Source organism: Myiozetetes cayanensis, unplaced genomic scaffold (assembly GCF_022539395.1).
Source record: "Myiozetetes cayanensis isolate MyiCay16 unplaced genomic scaffold, myiCay2020 scf3, whole genome shotgun sequence".
NCBI classification, from domain to species: domain Eukaryota; kingdom Metazoa; phylum Chordata; class Aves; order Passeriformes; family Tyrannidae; genus Myiozetetes; species Myiozetetes cayanensis.
In genome coordinates this window covers 8,826,159-8,847,608 of record NW_026087521.1, presented here as the reverse complement: position 1 = coordinate 8,847,608, position 21,450 = coordinate 8,826,159, and the positions used below count along the sequence as shown (strand labels likewise).

General features: G+C 36.3%; 1 protein-coding gene across 1 annotated transcript in view; it reads right to left on the bottom strand.

The window, feature by feature from the left end:
• The window catches only part of SEMA3E (semaphorin 3E), a 132,981-nt gene that overhangs the window by 10,630 nt on the left and 100,901 nt on the right, over positions 1–21,450 (bottom strand). The window contains exons 6-14 of the mRNA XM_050324781.1: positions 17,751–17,870; positions 17,285–17,427; positions 14,624–14,738; positions 14,214–14,283; positions 12,749–12,893; positions 8,331–8,553; positions 5,666–5,757; positions 4,479–4,520; positions 1,211–1,377 (exon numbers count right to left, since the gene is read on the bottom strand). Coding sequence (XP_050180738.1) covers positions 1,211–1,377; positions 4,479–4,520; positions 5,666–5,757; positions 8,331–8,553; positions 12,749–12,893; positions 14,214–14,283; positions 14,624–14,738; positions 17,285–17,427; positions 17,751–17,870 — 1,117 coding nt within the window. The remainder of the gene's footprint in view (positions 1–1,210; positions 1,378–4,478; positions 4,521–5,665; positions 5,758–8,330; positions 8,554–12,748; positions 12,894–14,213; positions 14,284–14,623; positions 14,739–17,284; positions 17,428–17,750; positions 17,871–21,450) is intronic.

Here is a 21,450-nt window from a genome sequence, read left to right as displayed (position 1 = left end):
TTTACTTTTTAATGTGCCTTATCCAAAAAGTCATGTTACTCAACACGACTGTATTAATTATATTTTAGAAAAATCTACAGAAATGTGTGTTGGGCCTGGCTATTGTCAGCCTGTGTTTGTTTGAGTGCATTCAGGTTCATAAAGATAAGATGTGCAGGACCAAAAAAAAAAAAAAAAATACAAAGACATACCTTCCTGGTTTGCCTTAAGAAACACTAACACATTAGGGATACTATGACTTGGTTTTGACTGAATCACCTCCACAAGTTTTCAAAACTCTCCCTGGAAGTTATTCACTTCTTTGTAATCCTTGCAGTCCTTCCAGGTCTAATTTATACTTAAGCATATATTTGCTGCACGAGTAATTCCAAAAAAAGTCACAGAAAGCATTTTTCTTTCTCAGGTTAGAAATTACTCTCTTTAGATGGAAGAGATGACTAAGTTTTGTAAAATGGCCTGGATTAAAACATGAATGTTCTAGCAGCTTGATTTGTGTAGCTGAATTGCAGAACCTGGGTTTTAGAGGGAAGAAGACAGGGAAATGACTGCAGGAAAGAGTGAAGGCCAAGAACCATGAATAAATGAATGGTGACAGAGAGAGATAGTCTCCCCAAGGGAAGAATTAAAACACCTAAATGATGTTTGTGCTTTGAGCTGGCCTCTAGAGTAACTTGCTTTTCAATCCACTGCAAAAAGTCTTACCCAAACCTTTTGCAGAAGGCTTCTGCAAAGTCCGTGCAGAAACTCTGGTTTGACATGGCTGGTGAAGGTATTTGACTATTAACACAGATGCTTTTTTTTTTTTTTTTTTTAAGAAATTCTATTATATATGTTATTGCAGTGTTATATACTCACTGTATAATACTACTAAAGCAAGTCTCTCATGCTGTAAAGTATCTTTTCTCTGCATATGAAAAGATTTATAAGGAAATTAGACTTTGTTTACAATGTAATGTAAATAATTACTTAGTGACTTAAATAATAAGTGACTTAGCTTTATTCACAAAAATATTCCTGGTACTGCATTTTATGCCATCCTGTGCATTTGGCTACTTGCAATCCCCTAAGGTTATGCTAATAAATCAGCAGCTGACATCTCACTGTTCAGTTACTTGTATGAGGGGGAGATATGAAGCACTTTGTGTTGCAGTAGGAACCGTTTATGCAGATATTTTGCAAAAAGCCTGTCAGAAAGAGCAGCAGGTCTCACCTCTTTGCCTGCACTCCTGTGGGATAGTAGCGGGAGCAGGAGATCCCGTCCCAGGCGCAGTAGGGATCCCGGGCGAGGCAGCAGTCGGCGCAGGCCGTGCCGTACATGTCACACTGGTGGAACTTCACCTGTGCTATGACTGACTCGGAGCCAACATAGAGCTGTTGCTGTAAAAAATACACAATATAAAATTAAATTCCAGAATTTCCACTAAAACTTGTGTTACCAATGCAGTTATTAAAAAATGTTAGATTTATTGTTGCTTGACAGTTGTGCATCCAGCCTGTGCCCTGAGGGAGGCACAGTTACTCTGTAGAAGAATATCTGATTGCAGATTAAACTCTCCTACATGAGAACAGAGAAAAAGAAAGAACGTAAAGTGAACAAGTTTGCTTTGGCATTTCCTTGCTTCTGAACTTTCAGCTTTGTAAGCTTTGTGTTTGAATAGGCAGGGGTTTACGTTTCTTTCTCTTCCTCAAGATGTTTTCCAATGCCTCCCTCTTCACTTCTCTGTCATCTAATTAATCTGCAGAAAAATCTCTTAATATAAAAGACTTTAAACAAAGGAGTTCAAATATGCATGAGTTAAAAGCAAGCTCAATTTTAAAATGGGAGTTTTCAAGTAAATTTAGCTCTTGATGTGGCTACTTAAAATAGGGTCACACATTTGCATGAACAGTAGTAGAGAGATTTCTAATTTTTTCCCATTGTGCAGTCTTTTCTTACAAATTAGCCAGTCACTATCTATGTCTTTAATGTTTATTTGTAAGGTTTGGGATTTTTTTCAGCATTAGTACTAATGAAATTTCTGAGTTCACATAATTGTCCTTTTCAAATCAAATTATTTGAATATCAAATATTACTTCAGATCAAAATATTACTTCAGATGCTGGCACAATAAATTCAGAAAAGAATAGCTTGAATTTACAGGAATTTGAGAAAAAGTCTTGTTGTCAATGAAGGTAAATTGCCTGAACACAGAAATATGCATTGTGCACTGCAATACAAACTGCTTATGTACAGCCCACTTCCACAGTTTTACCAGTCAGAAAAGGAATTCCTAAACTGTGCTTATCCTAATGGTCAAACTTAGTCCATAATTCCCACTCTTTGACCAAGCTATCAAAATCTGTTATTTTAAAATTACTTAACCTTGGAATATACAGACAGCTCATTTAAGCTATCACAAAACATGAATTTTAATACAGATAGTTCATTCTTTTTCCTAATTACACCTCTTATATTGTTTAGATCACAGAAATTTAACATTCAGTGATGATAGGGGAAGAAACTAGGAGAGGCTGGTAACAGCAATGCTTGAAGAATTTTTCTGCTGAGATAAACCAGGTGATAGTAGCAGGAACTCAGTGTCCCAACTGGAATGAAGAAGAAACCTAGGATACTTGTTTTAGGGGGATTCTTTGTCTGCAAAGGCTGCATTGTGATTGTCCCAGAAGATATGAACAACACTTTTTAATGAGACACATGAGATGGGATTTTCTCTTTCATCTTTTAACAGGGGTAAAGATGTCTCTAAGTCTTGGTTCATTGGAGGAGGGCAGAAAAGCAGCTGATATCTAGCCAACTGAACATCAAAGAAGAACATTCTTTCCCAGTTTCTGCAGATAAATAGCTCAGCCTTGAAATATGATATTTTATTGTACCATGACTTGGAGAAGACTGGTCAGTGTTATAAGGATATTGAGGTATAGCCAGCAAGGAGGTCTCCTCAAGCTCAGTCACTCCAATTTCAAAGGAGACCAGCCAAAACTCTCAAGGCACATCAATTTTTTCACATATACTCAGCTAAGTTACATTTCTGCTGATTTTAAAGACAAAATGACTTGGTGCCAGCCCTGTCCTTAACATGTATTCCAACATTTAATTGTCCTCAGTATTATAAACCTGTATTCCATTTCAAGAATAAGTTTATCTACATTCAGCAAGTTGAACTTGGTTATTAAATATTATTAAATATTTATTTAAAAAGTTATTAAATATTGTTTTACTATCAGTGTTCCAGAATCCCCATACACACAGTCGGAAGTCACTTCACATGGTAAAATACATATATGGCTCTCCTATTCTTACTCAGTTTTTCTCTTTGATATCTTGAAAAAGTTAATGTACTTTTACTCCTTATAAGAATTTTTGTTCTTCAACCACTGGATTGCTTTGGTGGCTTTCTTACAATTCTCTCCAGATTTTCCAGATATATCTTGAATTAGTGGAGTTAGCAACCCCCTTGGAAGACTGATGTAATAGAAGAATGCTACTTCAATTTTTTATAAAATATCTCCTTTTTACTCTTCCAACATAATCCTTTTACCATGACAATTGACTGAGAGTTAAAGGTAGGGCAACTATCTGAAATGATACAGTCTTTCTCCAAATGATCACTTAGGTGCAGTGTTAGACACTCTGGTCTCCAGAGCTGCTTTCACAGTGCATGGAAAAAGAATGATGCAGGAAATAATTCAGAATACTTAGACCCAAGATTCTCTCCTGAATCACCACCAGAGGATTTTGTCTTTCTGCATTACCTACAGGAAGAATACAAGTTGGCTAGACACCAAGACTGAAATAATCTTTTGGGGCAGACTCACACCTCCTATTAATGCAATTGTCATCCTTTGTTACTTGTGTTTCACTATGTTTGTGTGCACCCATATTACACAGGATGTCTAACACTGAGATATAACTATCCTCTGGTGTTTATTATGGCTTCATGATGAGATGATACAGTGATATAGCATGGATAAGAATCTACCCACAAGAGTAATAAACTGGGTGTTTATTTTAGCAGAAACTGGTAGCAGCTCTAAAGGGACTCAGATCCAAACAGCCCTACTGGGTAACTGAATATATGGGAGACCTAGCAAGGCTCTTTTTGCACTGACATCCCCATGGCCTGAAATCTGTCTGCATTTATCAGCAAGGAGCTTTTCTGTGAGTTGCCATATTCACCAAGATAGTCCCTACTGTGATTACTATGACAGTAACTCAGGAAATAGATTGAGTTTTATGTGCTTTGATATGCATGATAGTGTGAACACAGGATATTTAACTTCAGAAATGAAAACCAGAAGTGCTTTATAAAGGAACAGAGCAGATAACTGTAAGTTTATGTTACAGGATTACATGTATCTGACCAGAACTCGTTATAGATGGTGCACATCCATCTATCTATGCATCTATTTCTATACCATTTACAGCTTCATTACATTTGAGTCGCAATTTTCACATTTTAAACTTGTCAAATACTTACTCTTTTTGAAGAGATTTCCATAGAAATAATAGGAACTGGCATCTAAAAAACAGGAAATATTTACTTGCTTAGAAAAAAGAATGTATTTTTGCTATGACAATAAATTAGGTAAAATAGCATTGATATTTACTTATTGCATTCAGCCTTGCAAGATTCTTCTACTTTCTTTAAGGAAAGTGTGAGGAAATTGTGACTTTCAGAAGTATTACTTTAAAAGAGTTTATTTAAAAACAACCAGCCAACACTTAATTCAGGATTATCAGAGCTACAGGAACACTACAATTTCCCTGTCAAACATGACATTAGCTCTTGCCACCACTGAATCTCTTTTGTCCTACTTGAGAGTGATAAGTGGAGTGTTCTTTATAACAAAACATTCACTGAAGATAAGATAAAAATAGCAGGAATTCCTTCTTTTACCATTGTCCTCTCTGCCCTCTGCTCAGATTTCCTGGAGCAAGACATAGCCTCTAATAGGTCTGTTGAAAACAAACTTTATCAAGGGGGCAAATTCTGTGATTTTGCCTCTGCCCCAGGAAATGAGTGAATAGTTACTCTGCCTAAACACAGGTAGCAGATTTAGACGTTTAACTTGTGATGTTAGATTTTCCCTATGGTTTGAAGTAGCTTAGTCTCCTGCTTTATGTGGCTTTGTGACACGATGTGAATACTCACTAAGAGAATTTCTTTATATTAGCATTACCACACACCAAATGCTGAGCTTTAATCAGGTTATTCTTAAACAGAATGGAGTTTTACCTCACTAGTGATTCAGTCTTTCTGAGGATTGGGCTATTTCTATCTGGACTTCATTTAAATTTCCAAGGTTTTAGCAGGCACATTTTCATGCGTGCAGTTATCCTCTTTTAATTACTTAATTGGATATCAGGAAAAAATAAATAAAATGCAATAAGTTTCTAATTAGAAGTCACACTATGACCTCCAAGCACGTAAACAGAAAGGCAGTAGTCCTGATTTGTTTCAATATACTTCAGTACTTGGGCCATAACTCCACACAGAAAGACTTCAGTTGAAAATGAAGATTTCCTGTCATATAATAACTAGATAACTGGAAAATGTCTTGCACACAGCTATTATATATTTGACTACCTTCAAATTTTTTAGACATTTTAATTCTGCAGAAAATTCAGGACTTGTATATACACTTCATATACAGCACAGTTCACCTTGAATACTTGCAGCTCTTCAAGAATCACTTCTTCCATTGATTCCATCTCTTGATTGTAAATTGTTATGACTTTCAGCACAATGCCATTATCTGGAAATAAATTAAAAAAAAACAACAACAAAAAAAAAACACACCAAAAGGTTAAAATTGGAACATTTATATGTTCTTCAAATATCTTAAATGACTTCTTCAGATTGTTAATGGACAGAAATTTATAAATATGTACAGATAGTTGCATATTGTTGTGATTAATGAGGATTCTTACTCTGGGAAAATAAAATTAAAAAAAAATAAAATTTGTCCCTGGAAAATAAGAGTCAAGTGAAACATTCCTAGGATACATGATGAATTGTATTTTTCAAATGCGGGGTCATAACCCCTTGGTGAACTGCAAAAGGATCACAGAAAGTGACCATATTTCAGAAAAAGAAATGGGAGCCAGCAGAAACTGAGTCCATGGAGCCCATCCGAGTCCATTGAGGTAAGCAAGTGTAAAATAGCTTTAATTATAGGATCTGACTGTTTACACTAGATAGGAAACTATTAATGTCCTTAATTTCTGGCAGCAGCTCTGTTCCTGTAGGCAAGAGTAGGAAAACCTTCAGGGGTTCATTGTGCACAATACTCACCCTCCTCTAGGGAAACACTGAGCTGCTGTTCAGCTGAAGGTGTTGGTCAAAGGAAGATGAACTAAAACATCAAAAAGACTAAGGCACACTGGACTTTAGATTTATCAACCTCTCTGTCCCTGCAACTCTCGCAGGAAATTAAAACACACAAATAGCATCTGGTCTTCCACTACTTCAGTTTTGCCTTACTGGCTATTAATAGAATAGCCTTCCACTCCTTAATCTGAAAATCTGTCATCAACAATGGCAGATATCACTTCCTTTCTTCTTTTACTTTCAGTCACCTTTGATTTACAGGGGAAATATTAAGCAGGCAAGCACTGGGAAAAATGTTCAGCAAAAGATCAAAGGGGCAAACAAAGAGAGGAACCATTAAACTGGGGTCATACACCACTTCTCAAAGAGAATATGTAATCAAAGACATCAATTTTGTGATGGAACAGTAAAAGAAATTGTATTCTGAGCTCTGATTTTCATAACCAAGTCTCTCTTCAAATCCTGCTGACAGATATGTGAAAGCTCTGATGTTCAGACTTCTCCTTTGATGAACCTTTCTAACCTGCACTGCTACCCTAAGGAAACTTTGCTCAGCTCTAAGACATTGCTTAATTATGTTATACAGCAGGTTGGATTTGGATTAAGAAAAATATTAACCCTTTCTAACATCATATTGCCCAAAAAAGCAGTGAGTTTTCTGATGGGAGCTTTGTCAGAGTAGAGGTTGCAGGTTTCATTTCAGTGTGTCCAAAATCCAAATTCTTTTGCTGGAATTTCTTCTCACCTGAGATCAGACAGCAAAACGCTTAAGCCCCTTTGGATTTAATTTTGCTGAACAGAGATCTTGTGTACAAGAACATTTTAAACAATCTTAATCAGAAATGCAAGCAGAAAATATGAAAAATGTAGGCCCCCTTGTAAAATATGCTGTACAGAAATAAGTGACACATGGTGCAGTGTTTTATAGACCACAGTAAGTCCAGTAACAAGACCATACTGAGACTTAGAAAAGAACTCCAGGATAAATAAGCCTTTGCTATTCTACAAGCATGCTTTTTTCAATGTTCTCAACACTAAAATGTGCTTATCAGAGGAATTTCATTAGTAAAAAAATAATTCACTGTAACTGCTTTCCTAGACAAAATGGTCAAAATGATTTGTGAAACCACTCTTGTTGTTAAATTGATTAAATGTGAATGTAAGAATCCTTGGATTTTTTCCAGACAGATTAGATGTGACTAAAATCTTGCCTAGTTCCAGCCTTCCCTCTTATTTTCTTAAGTTTTCTTCTTTTTCAGATACCATTAGGTTATCTATTTTTTCTCAGCTTTCTTAGACTTAATCGGTATTATATTTTGCCTTAATCATGTTTGTTTGGAAGATGTTTAAAAATCTCTTTAAGCAAGCTCACTGTATGTTAAGAAAATGGCACAAAAGGAAGACAAGAAAGCTTGGCAGGAAACTTCTAACAGTTTTAAAAAAAAAACCAAAACTTGGGCATTTCCTTCTTCCTTCCTTGAGCTGTGTTGTAACCCCAAATCTGGAAGCTGGTAGTTTCTTTTTAATGGTATCAGCTAGACTTGTGGTCTCCAGAACTGAGGAAAATAAACTGTGGAATAAAGCCAGTAATTTGAGCTGATATTTTTGAGAATCATATCACCTTTGTTTCTCCCAAGCCTCCAGGTCTCAGCTCAGATCTATGCTCAGATACAGGATTCTGTTCTGAAGTTAAAAAAATAAGGCCAGTTGTTCAGCAATTCAATTTAAGGTTCTTGTTGGAAAAGAAAAGAAATTAAAATGAAATCCTATACTTAAGATTCTCTTCCTAGTCTTTAAATGTTTCCCTACCACTATTTTCCTATGCAATGTTATCATCACAGTAAAGAACAGGTCTACAATGACTACCATCCTCTGTAAGGTAAAGACTGGCACAGTTGTGCAAAGAAAGATTGATAAAAAGGAATGTAGTATAGACTTCCTTCATCCTAGAGACAAAAGAAAATTTATTACATTTTCTTTCTTTCTTTCTTTAATTACCTGTGCCAATGAACAGGACATCATATTGCCCATCTTCAGCTTCCACTCTGTCCACTGCTAGTTGTTTAAGATTATACTTTCCATCTGTTTTAACCAGTATTGGTCTCTTATGAACAGGCCTGATGGGCTGATACATTAGTGGATGACTCCTGGCAAAATGGACAGCTTCATCAGGATAGTCTTTAGTGGTAGTGTATAGACCCCCATTCACCTTGCTGGCACACTGCAAAAACAGAAAACAGATTATCCTGAAGGTTTGCCAAATAAATTGTTAGAAACAAGTCTTGTTTTCAGGGGTGAAGACAAGTCTACAGAAAACCTGACCTATAAACAAGCACAGAAGACCACAATAGGAATTGGGACAGTGAACTCTATGCATGTGCAGATTATTAATCATGAAAAGAAAGGGAATGTTGAACAGAGCCTTGGCATTGTCATATTTAGAAAGAGGGAGTTCCTCCCTCTTTGACATGCTGAGGGAAGAATAAATAGTAGCACTTCTAGATTTTGACAAAAGCCATAGTGCTTATGTCTTCCCCAAAGTCATACTGAAGACGTAATCAAAATGGCCATTGACAGAGTTAAGAGAAAGGGGTTTCCTGTCCCAGCAGAGACACAGCCATGCAGAGTCAGCAGAACACTAATACTTGAAATCAATCTCTAGTCTCATTACTTTTTGATTGCAAAACATATTACCATAAGAAACTAAGCACACTTAAAAATTATGCCAGCAGCAACAGTAATTCTTGATTTCAGGCATTCTAACAGTATTATGTTTGGTTCTAATTCCTAACTCACAATGCCAGTATTATATATCACAGTTTAGCTTCAAATACCAATGTTTGCATTGATCAATCTATCAGTTTGCAAAGCAAATAAACTTTACGTCAATGACTGATTAAAAGAAGCTTACTCCTTCAGTCAAATGTGCAATTAGGGATAATTTAAAGCATTAAAGAGAGAAGTTAATTTTAGGATGCTTTGTGAAGGAGATAGTGTTTCCCAACTGAGCACAGATTCTACATTTCCAATTTGCTTCATGATGTCTAATTGAAACCATTTATGATCAGGCTGGAAATATCTCAGTAACCATTTACTTTCTCCAAATATTCATAGACAGTGTGGTTTAAGAAGCATTTCAAGCAAAGCCACAGTAGCAGCCTTTCCCTATTTAAATTGGATTTTTCAATCAATAAAATGAAATAAAATACTCTTTACGTTTACTGGAAATAGTAATTTTAAACTTGTGGTCAACTGTAATTGACAATAACAAACTCCTGCACTTGTCAAGCAGGGCAATGTTTGTTTCCACTTTCTGGGCTTAGCTACAGGAAAGTATTTGTTCAGTGTTGACTTAAAAGTAATTGTCTAATCAACCTAATGATGGAATTTCACCGGCTGTTTGCAATAAAGAAACAGAGCTGGAGCATGAAGACAAGCTAAGCCTCTACTTCTCATGCACTGCACAGCATATCAAGTGAATAGGCATTGCCAGGTTCCCTTTACAGAGTTCTAGCCCTGGAGAGATTTAATAAAAATAATCCTTCACAGGCTTTTCATTTTTAATTAAATAAAATCAAGTAGTCTAGAAAGGAAACAGTAGATGCAGCTGTCCCTGAAGTCTATCAACACCACTTTTGATTTTACTGATGTCAGTTCCAGAAGCAGTACAGCCTAAATGAACTAAAAGAATAAGCAAAACAGGGGCAGAGATTATGGCAGAAGTAGTGCAGTGGATTTCAGAGCCAGTCAGAATCTGCATGACTCTTAACAATGGTTTTCTGTTTATTTAGCTTTAAGCCCTACTCTCATTCCTTATAGTCTTATTCTTTACTCATTCAATACCTAAGATCAAAGAGTGCTGACTCTCAGAGATGCCTAATAGTAGGTTATTTCTGGGCTCTTGTCACTGTCATTCCTGAAATGGGAAAGGTACTGAGATTGAGTTTACCAGTATGCTGAGCTTTTCTTTGGAGTTTGAAACCTAACACTTGGCTAAGGCCCGACACATGCTTTCTCTTCATGCTTTTGGAAAAACATTGAAAAGACCTCCAAACTGTGCCCTAAATGAGCAGCCAAAAATGAATCAATTAATGCTTTGTTAGCTGGCAGAGCCAGCTAATTCAGCCTCTGATATGTTCTGCAACATATAGAGAAAAACATGATTAAATCTATTAACACCCCAGAAGGACCTGGTTCCTCATCTAATTTATTCCATGATATGGGGAAAATTACTTGCACTTCTACTCCTTTTTCAGCTCCTATGCCTTGCCTTTTGGGGAGGTGACAATCCAGTCTGACCCAAAGGTGGCCAAGGGAGAGAAGCATTGAAAGTGAATGGAACTTAGGGCAATGTTTCTGTAAATCATTGTCAAATTTGCTGAAGTGCTGGCTCAGTGTTCTCTCCTTCTTGCCAAAACCCCACCATTTAGTCTTCAGTGCTAGGAGATATCAATGTAATAACTGCAGTCATTAATACTGAATTCATGCCTGTGTTTAATGCTAGTCCAAACAACATATGTGAGGTGTTCTACTGCCTGGAAAAAATGAACACTACTTAAAGAACTTGGACTGTATCATCATTGTAAAATATACAGCCATTATGCAATCCATGCATGGTACTGTCTCATTATTAGGTAAAACTGCAAAAAATACAAATTTGTTATACCAAAACTCAAATAGGAAACCAATAATTCCTTTAAATTCAACCATTTTTCTCCAAATGTAATAATTTATTTATCTGTTTTTCTATCCTGACTCAATACCAGTGATTTTGAACAATACAAAACAAAAAATTACTTGATATTGATGTCAACACTTGCTACAGTGGTATCTCATCAGCCAAGATGGTCAAATCATATTCATAATGAAATTTAAATCTTAGATAATCTCTTTTTTGGAGCACCTGATTCAACAATTTGACTTATGTCTCAAACCCCAAGAAAAGCAGAGGAAAACATGAATTTAAAATGATTAATTTAAAAAGAGAAAGAACATGCATTTGAAATCGTACTACAAAGAGAAAGGCTGTACTGGCACAGAGTAGATAAGTTTATAGGCCTTTTCACCTTTCATTACTGAGATTCAGTGATAAATTAATTGTAGGCAATGCTTATTTCTCTGTGAGATGGTAATGGGCCCCTGAAAAGCAAAAGGCACCCTCAACTTGCACCAACAGGCAGAGAAGGAGGAAATGTGAGAGCCCTGGGACAGAAACTTCAGAAACACCTAGAAAGAGAGTGAAACAGGAAAAGGGTTTGAGGTGAAGATTATTTGTGATGCCTTTGTGAAATCAACACACGAATTAAGAATGCTTTGTAGAAATTAATTACCTGCCTCTAAGTAATGAGTTAGTGATTTCCTCTAGAAATCTAAGTGCCAGGCAGGAACAACTCTCTACATGACAGCACCTCCATAGTTATAGACTGTGCTACAAAGATTAATCATGTTTTCAAAAAAATGTTTTTTCTTTCCTTCATTTAATGTCCATTGGGGGAAAAAAAAATGTTTATAAAGAAACTTGTGTGAAAATTAACAAAAAAAATGTATTGTTTTGCTGAGTTTGGTTGTTTGTAATTCTGTTTTAGTATTTCTGTATTCTTTGTAAAGGGTGCAGAACAAAAATGTTAATAAGCTTGGAAACTTAAGGGCAAGCTTAAGGTGATAAGCTTAAGGGTAGTAGAATCTCACTCTGTGATGTCTGAAAGTAAACCAATGAATTACAAGGGTGACAGACCATGGTTTCCAGAAAGAACCAGTCTCGAGAGAATGACCTTGAATAATGGAGAATTTGCTCCCTATCTACAAAAGCATTTATTCTGATTAGTTACTTTTATTAAAATTTATGTCTCATTTCTAACCTGTGCATTCATTTCAATTATAGAAGTATTCCAATTTGATCTTTTTTGAAAAAGAGGTGGAAAAAAGAAACCAGAGCCACCTGACCTTGAAATAATGGATTCCATCTTGTGGTTTTTGGTTTTTTTCCTTCCTTTAATGCTTTTTAAATGTTCTGATTTCATCAGGCAAAACAAAGAAGATGAGGTTCCTTCACAGGTAACACACACTGTTTCTCAATGCAGCATCTGACCCACCTTCTAGAGGTACCACTTTCTATCCCTGGGATCCTAACTTCTGGAATCTTATGACTTTCACACAAGGTTGATAAATCAAAGTCCCAAGAGGATTTTGAAAAACCTTATATACTTAATCCCATTATTTTCCTTTTGGAAATGTATAGGTCTAGTACTTGACTAACTTATTGCTGAGCCATTCCACACTTTTTGAGAAATGCTGGAGTGTTCAAGGTAATATACCCTGGACTGTGAAGTCAGGAAGATTTGTGTATTAGCAGCAGTCTGCTTTTTCTTTCCAATTTCATTTACATAGCAAAGCAAGGGAAAATAGGTTGTACTTACTGAACCAGGTCTAGGATAAGGTACTTTTCTTTCGTAGAGAGCCCAGTGGTATTCAGGTCCTTCTTTGTGAGCATACGGTCCATTGAAAGCTGCTCGGACACTTGCCATGTGGTAAACACATATAGCATAGCCTCTGAATATATTGCTAGGAAGTGAAATTTAAAGACATTATTAAAGCAATATGTCCCATTCTGTATGTATAATACTGGTTTTATTGTGCAATTAAAAATAAGTCACATTTCTATAGAATTCAGGGAGAAAATACTACTTAATTCATTCCTATATGCTTTTTTTCTAAATACTGTGTCCAATGTTCTTTAAATGTCTTTAATGTGTTTATATTTATAACATTTCTCCAAGGAAGCTCTGTGTTGTTATGTCAAAACTTGATGATGGTGAACACAATCTCTAAATTACTTGTTTAGAAACACAGAGGAAGCACAGTGAACTGAACTCAGGTTTTATATGTCTTTGATTAGTTACTTAAACAGTTTGCCATTTTTCCTCTCTAACATTTTTCCTCTCTAACATTTTTCCTATTATTTTTGCTTGGAAAGATGGAAATCAACCAATGCTGACTAAAATAAACAGTGACTAAAATGAGTCCTTTTTTGGGTCTGTTAGTTGATGTTATTTAGTTAGATCAGAAAATCACTTTATGTAGGTCAATTCACATAAAAGTTTCTATTTTACTTTTAAATTTTATTCACTTATTTTCAGAGAAGCAATTGATTTTTTTTTCTTAAAGAAGTATCAGTGCTTTCTACAAAGAAATTATTTCTGAAGACTCCAGAAGGTGATCCAAATAATTTTAATTAGGTGTCCACTTTCCTCTACTGACATTGGGAGCCAGTAGGAAATGCCAGGTGTCTGCATCCCTAGAGGAGCAGATCTCACTTTTTTTATTAGAAAAAAGTAAATCAAGACATAGTAGCAACAGCACAGCTGGTCTTTTCTACCAGTTACATCCTAAACTAACAGTTGGATTTCCAAGATGAGAGTACTACGTGCTTACACTTGAACTAGGCTGCAGTGGAAAAGGAAGAGGAGGCCACCAGCAACATCACAGCCGGTGCTTTAGACTTCACTAAGAAGTCAGTAGGAATTTAAGCTGCTATCTGCTTAACCTTGAAATACAGTGAGCTCTTTGAGGAATACAGGGGACTCTGAGATGCTGTTCTTATAAGCATGCAGGAGCTCATATACTTCAACACTAGGAAATATTCAAGCTGGGAAACACTTAATTAATTTGTGATCCTGATAGACTGAATCACTGAATGAGACTTCAGCCCCTGAGTGTTATAGAGCAGTTTTTACATTAACAAGGAAGCTCACTGTGAGTAGATCAGAGATTAAACTGTTTACTATATATTTGCTAGGGGATATGTATCATGCAGCTTCTATCTCTTTAATAGACTGTTCAAACATTCCTCTATGGCTGCTATCATTTCTTCTAGTTGTTTACCTTGTAGTGTTGAAGAGGCCAAATATCACTGGATTTTTGTTATCACGAGTTTGCAGCAAAAACACATCCTCTGTAAAATTTAAATGCAACGTTATTGATAACAAACTACTTTTCGCAGCCCCAAAAAAGAAACTTCATTGATTGTTAAAAGTATAATCCTATTTTACTCATTTATTCTATTTAATTGTATACCGATTTTAAAAGCAACCATTAAAACCAATGCAATACATACAGGAGTAATTGGTGATAGCCAGCTCCATATTTATAGAACTGCATATACACTGGAAACACTAACAACCACCATCTCTTAATGAATAAACAAGAATAATATTTAACAGTAAGATGTGTTATCATGAACATGTATGGTTTTTTTGGATAGTTTTAGGTCTATTGCAGTCTAAGATATTTACCTAATTCATCAAAATGTGTATCAATTCCGTTTCTCCCGGGTACAGAACAAACTAGCCTGGTTTTGAGGAAAGTGGTCCATTTATTGACGAGCATTCTCTGACCTCCCATATCATTCTGTGTAGAAAGAAACAAGTGCCAGTGGTAATTTGAATGAGTAAGTCTGGAAGCACAAACATCTCTGCTGAATTAATTGTTCATTGTGTCTTTTAATGCCAAAAGCATACCTTTCCAAACCACATGGCTATTACTAGTACTATTTCTCTGGAGTCAGTTTTCAAGTAGGACTGCGCTGATCAAGTCCAGGTCTCATTAAGGGCTGTGGGTTTATAAGAATTTTTTAATTCTGTACCACATCCCTGGATAGTTTTAACTATACTGCTGTTGCAAAGCTTTTTTTTTTTTTTTTATTGCTCATTTTTGTAAATTAGGTATACTAAGTACATTAGTGAAGTTTAGCTTTGCTGTAAGAGCTCAGTGCAGGCTTAGTTTGATGCATTTGGAAACTGAAGCCCTGAATCTATCTATAGAGCTGGTGCAGCTGGGGCAACTGTTGGGACTTTCAAGAAAAGGGAGCATTTAGTACCACTTAGCAATCAGATTTTGTAACCTTTAGGTAGTATCCTCAAACTATGGCCTTATATTCAGGTAGTCTGTGTAACTGGCTGTTGAAGGCTCTTCAATAGGCTTGCAAAACTCTTCTCACAAACAGAGAGCTGTTTTACTCAGAAAAGTAGAAATATGCAGAGTAGCTGCCTCTGTGTTGCAAAACCTGTTACAGCTCAGATAAAAATATAAAAGTTAGGAAAAAAGGCCAGTTCCTGAATCACTAGCTTGCATTCACTAGTTTGTATTCACTAAATAAAATCTGAATCATACAACTGTTAAGTTAATGGCCAGATGATGAAAGACTTGGAGTTTTGGAGCAGTGGAAGAGAAAGGTCTGTGGGATTTTGGGTTAACCCATGGCTAGAGATAAGACTTCCAGGTGGATATATTGCAGACTAGAGGGAACTTAAAATAATCTATTAAGAACATAAGCCAAAGAATTCTACTTCAGATCTTGATACAGGCTGGAATCCAGGAAGCCAACTAGTTTTGTGAACATTAATGTCTAAGGTTGCAATTTGGTACTTTGCATACTTCAGATGTTTTTAAGTTTTACATGAGTGGTGAAGGAAGTTTAATAGGTAGTGTGCTGGTGAGCATATGTGACATATACCATACGTGGTGGTACAGAAGATTTTTAACTTGTACCTTGCTCTTTGCCCAATACTTTCAAGAATCTATCTCCTATAGCTAGGAGGGGGAATATTTTTTTTTTTTAACAAAATCAACAGTTAAGAAATAACCTTCTCTTTCTTTCATCAAGCAAGAGTAGTCCCAGTGGGAATGGGAGCACTCCTCTCATCAGCATTACAGTGGTCTGTTACTAGAAAAGGAATGCACTCAAAATTCATCAGATGTTCAGAGAGAACCAGTTATGGGCAGCTTGATTCAGGAGATCATATGTTAACAGTGCTTCTCTCCAGCAGCTGCCTGAGATCTCCCTGTGTGTGGGTCAGGGAACCAAAAAGAGATGCCATCAACACACCAGGAGCATGGCCGGAGTGGGAAATGGATGATCATGCAGGGCAGTGGAGGGAAGCAAGGTCTTTCCTCATGACTTTTCTGGTAAAACTTAAGTCTGCCTGTGATAATAATTTGCTGGACAATTTGATCATTCTTTCTAGTTTCCTATCTGCACAACTTTTCTTAGTTGCTAAGAAAAGGAATGAGAGATGAAATGAAAACATTAATTGGCTACTATTTATAAAACACTTCCTATCATTCTTGCATCAGAGGTTTTCGAAATTTATGAAAACACAGGTGTCCCTGCTTGTGCCAGGGGGTTTGGAACTAGATGATTTTTAAGATCCCTTCCAACCCAAACCATTCTATGATTCTATGAATTTGTCAGGGATCTTTGGAGATTGTCTAGTCCAACTGTCCTACTTAAAGTAAGTTACTTTGAACAAGTTGTTCAGTAAATTGCTCAGGCCTGTGTCCATTCAGGATTTAAACCTCTGCAAGGATTGAGACTCTGGACAACCTTTGTCAGTGTTCAACCATTCTGGCAGCAAAAAAATGTTTTCTTACATTCTGAAGTAATTTAATGTCTTTCAATCTGTGCCCATTGCCTCTTGCCCTATACAGCTGTCTGATAGGAAAGCTACTGACCCTGCACAATCTCAATTCAGTCCTCTCTGACAGAATAGAAAAGGAAGAGGGAATATCAGAGAGGACTGGTGGCTGAGGTGCTTCTGTCACCTGGAATATGAAGGGACATCATTTTATGTCAGCTGTGAGAGCTGCAAGAGGCCCTAGACCTACAGCCAGTCCGAAGGTTGATAGAGCCCTGGTCTGATCTGAGAATGTGGATGGCAAGAGAAGTCCTGTGGGCAACTGTTGTTGCTGTTACCACCTTTCTCAGCTAAACTGAACTTCAAACACAGATTTTGGATGACTTGTGAATGTTATTGTGCTCGGGGGTGAGTAGATGTAAGGTTTTCATTCAGACCATCATGCACTAACAGATGCCACATTTGCCTGGGGGAGAAGGACCAGAAGAAAGGAACATGCTTCCTTTTCATTAATCTGGGGAGTTAGAGAAAGGACCTTACCGCACACACTCGTCCCACTCTGGTATATATGGCATGAGTGCTTGTCTCAGCCTCTAAAGCTTTCTCAGTAAAGAAGAAATACACTTTGTTATCGTCGTGATCTTCATTGTCAGGAATCATATATGAGCCAACAAACTTTGGTTCTTTAAAAGAAAACAGAAATGAATTGAGTTCAACTTATTAAAACTTTTTCCTATTTTTTCAGCCCTTAAAATCAGATGGCAGCAATCAAAAAATAAAATTAAAAAAAGACAGGATTATATCAATCAGAGAGCTACCTAAGGGCAACTAGGTGATAGAAATAGGGTGTTCATGAAAAATGTCATGGAAAAAAACGTAGTTTAATTGAATTCACAACCAAATGGATATACGTATTCATAAATAGTATTTGTTTAATTTGTGGTTATACAGAAATCTTCTAGTCATCTGAAACACCTGTGGTTCTTCCTTCTTCTCCTTCCCATACCTTTCAATAGGCGCTCATTGTCAGGTTCTGTTCGGAGATGGGCCATGCGATTCATGGAGCGAAACAGGGCAGCATCCCTTCCCCAGTAGTCACTGTAGAGACCAGTAAAAAGTTCACCACCTGCAAACCATACAAGAAAAAAACCAAAATTAAACAACTTGATAATGTTCTAAACATTAACTTTAATGCATGTGATAGGAACCACAATTTAAACATGGCTCATTAATATTTGATAAGGTAAGAAGGTGAGCTGGTATTGTCTGACAAGCATACGGACATTGTTTCTACTAGCAGTGTAATATTTAGAATTGGAACAGCATGAGGACAAGAATTTTAAAGTTCATGAGTCTTTGTCTCATTTTCAGAACTGACTTAACAGGATAGATTCACACACTGAACATGAGGGCATTAAATTAACATCTATCCGCATCTGGCACAGTAACATCCAACAGATCAGGCAACCAAGTTCAAAGATCTCACTGTGGGCCAGTTAGTGCCTCGCTCTAGGGACACCAGCCCTTTGTTGGCACCTAAGTTTTCATCATTGCAAAGATTCTGACCAGTGGTTTGCTGCTGAGCAGTTCCAGATGTGCCCTGGTCTTGCTGATGAGAAGGAGCCAATTGCCTGGTTAAAGAACTGAAAGACATAGTGGGTTTATGAGGAGACATAACAGGAGTCAGAAAGTGGGATGAAAGTGCAGCAAGTTTTCAGAGAATGCAGTGCTAAGGATAAGAAGAGTGTTAGCTGCACCAAACTACTGATTTGGGCTACACTGCAGGGTTACAGTTGAAGGCTAAACCATACCTGAATCCACAAACCAGAACTCAAACACAGAAGTATTTCCTGAGCACAATTTTGAGATTTGGCTCTGTGCAAAAGATGGTGGGGAAAAAAAAGTCATACTGAAAACACTGGAGGGCTAGATGCAGTTATCTCCCCAGCCGGAGAGATAAGAAGAAGTACCTCCTACCTTAGAAGTGATTTCTATAAACAAGGACATGTTTTATTAGGCTGAGGGGTTTTTTCCAGTCAACCTACTGGAGCTGTTCCACTTCCCCTGTAATAACTACAGTTTGGGAATAACTTTCTGGCCAAGGGGCTTCAGTGTTCACCAGACAGAGAAAAAGAGACTTTTTTTCTCTGTTCCAGCAATAACTTGCTTTCATATTGTTAAAATATTCATCACAGTAGTGACAGGACCTCAGATTTCATCTCTCCTGCAGAACTGGTAATGAATATTTCCTGAAAAATTTATGGAAATAGAAACTAGGTATAGGTATAATTGGATTATATATAAATTTAAAAATCCAGTCTATATATGACCATTCTAAGATTGTGATGCTGGACATATTTTACCTTAGTAAAGGACCATATTATTATAGTAAATATATATATATACCATATTATATTAGTAAAATACCATCAATAATTATACCTTTTATTTATGTATAGACATTATTCCCCTTAGCTGACCAAGAATTAACAATAACATATTTCATATCATTGTGGACTTGGATTAGAAAATTTTTAGTGCCAATTTAAGAAGTAGGCAGCTATTGTCACTAGGTGGCATCCTTATGTTAGAAAATAACACAGCAGGAATTAAATTGCACAAAGAGAGGGAAATAAATTATTTCCATTTCGAGGCTAATCTGACTAGAGGTTTCAGTGACACGGCTTCCTTCCCATTAATCAAAATAAACATGATTGATCCATTCTAATAGCATTTACTTGCATTTATAAAGGTTTATTGCAAAAAAGCAAGAATTTTGGTTTTTTGGTCTCCTTCAAAGTGTTCATTTTGTTTCTTAGAGATACATATGAATTGTACCTCCATATATGAAGGGTGCCATAAGTATGAATTCAGTGTTCCGAAAACTTTAGCATAATATCTGAGTTTAGACACCTCTGCTGATCTGGAGGTGAGCATAGTTTTGCTTTAGGCTTCATTATATAGATATTGCCCTGTAAAATGCATGGACATGATTTAGTGTAAATTACTGGCAAACCAAATAAAAACTAAGTATAAACTATAGCATCTGTAGATGTTAAGGTTGCCCAAAACTAATAGAGAGCTTTATTTTTTAAATAGCATAGAGCTGCTTAAACCACAGAACTTGCCAGTGTCTATAAAGTGTTCCAAACAATCTGCAGAACCTTAATTAAAGAGTTACGTTAGTCATAAATGCCTCTTTAAGAATTCTGTTGGAAAAATATATCAGACTGGCTGGCATTCTTTTTAATTTTGGAGATGTGTAATGCAAACAGGATGTTTTATCCTTTCAAAACTGCAGTGAATCTTGGCAAGTGCATCAGTGCAGGGTAAATGATTCATCATATATTGCCAGTGATCAGGATTGATGTCTGTAAATGCAGATGTTCAGAAGCTTGGATACAAAGTCTATTCCTTCTGCTTTGCATAGGTATAAAATGTTGGTACAGGTAACCAACTTGCTGGTATGGCATTCTGCCATATATGGAGGAAGTTATCACTGACTGTATCTGTGCGATCCTGGGGGGAGAAAATGGACTTCCAGAAAATGGAAGTCCTGGATGGATAATGTTCCATGAAAGATATTGTACAGATACAGAAATTAATCCTGATTTTTACCCTGAACTATTACTAAGCTAAATATAAGACAAGTATCAAGTGTGAGCAGACAGGTCACTTCACCCAAGGACAGCAATGGGACAGTACTGACAAGTGTGACTGTCGAATATCTCAGCACAATAACACAATTATCAGATTTTTTGCACTTTTAACACTAAGAGGATCTTCCCTTGTCCTTTCCAACAGTGTTTTGCTTATCCTTTAAATCCAAGTTACAAATTTTGAACATAACTAGGTTTTTACAGGTGATGACCAGTTCCAGATTCAGTGACAACCTAAGACTTGATGTTCGAAGAATTCTGCAAGATTTCTACTCTTTTGTTCTTCGTTGAAAATCTACTATCAACTCACTCCTGTCTTCATTGCAGGGCTTTAAACTGCTGCACATCACACTGATTAACCTGGACCTTCTAGTAAAAATCAGTAGAGTAACTTAACAGACCTTCACCACCCCTCTCCGCTTCCAGTCTAACCTCAGCTTCATGTATTTATAACAAATTAATTGCTAAAATTCAAGTTTTAACACAGCCTGGTTAATCATGCTAGAATAGCATGATTATAGAAACTTTCTTATTTAAGCAAACAAAAACATCTCTCATAGACCTCAAAGACCAGTTTTAGCTCAAGTGATACATGCATACATTTTAGCTTACATTGTTTTCAAGAAACAAATATGTCAAAATTGATTTGGAACCATTTAAAAAATACCTTTATTTCTGCCTTTTTCTCAGAGTAAAATATTTACCAAATCAAATATAAAATTTTCTTTTAAACCCTTCAAAATTCTTACACAACAACCCTTAAAATAAAATAGATTGAAGCATGCAATTTAATTGAAATAAAATAATATATATAAAGGATTTCTATAAGTAGACTGCTTCCGCCTTAAAGGTGGGTTTCCTTCATTTGTTATTGGTATTTTTTCTGTGCCTATTTCAAATGGAAAGGCAATAGAAACACAAGTTATTCTTCATCAGTAATTATTTTTGTGTAAAATGGAAAATTCATGTTATGAATAAAGGATTAGAATATAACGAGTAGAATCTTTCATGTATTTCTTTGACAGTCAGTTATTACTCACATGACAA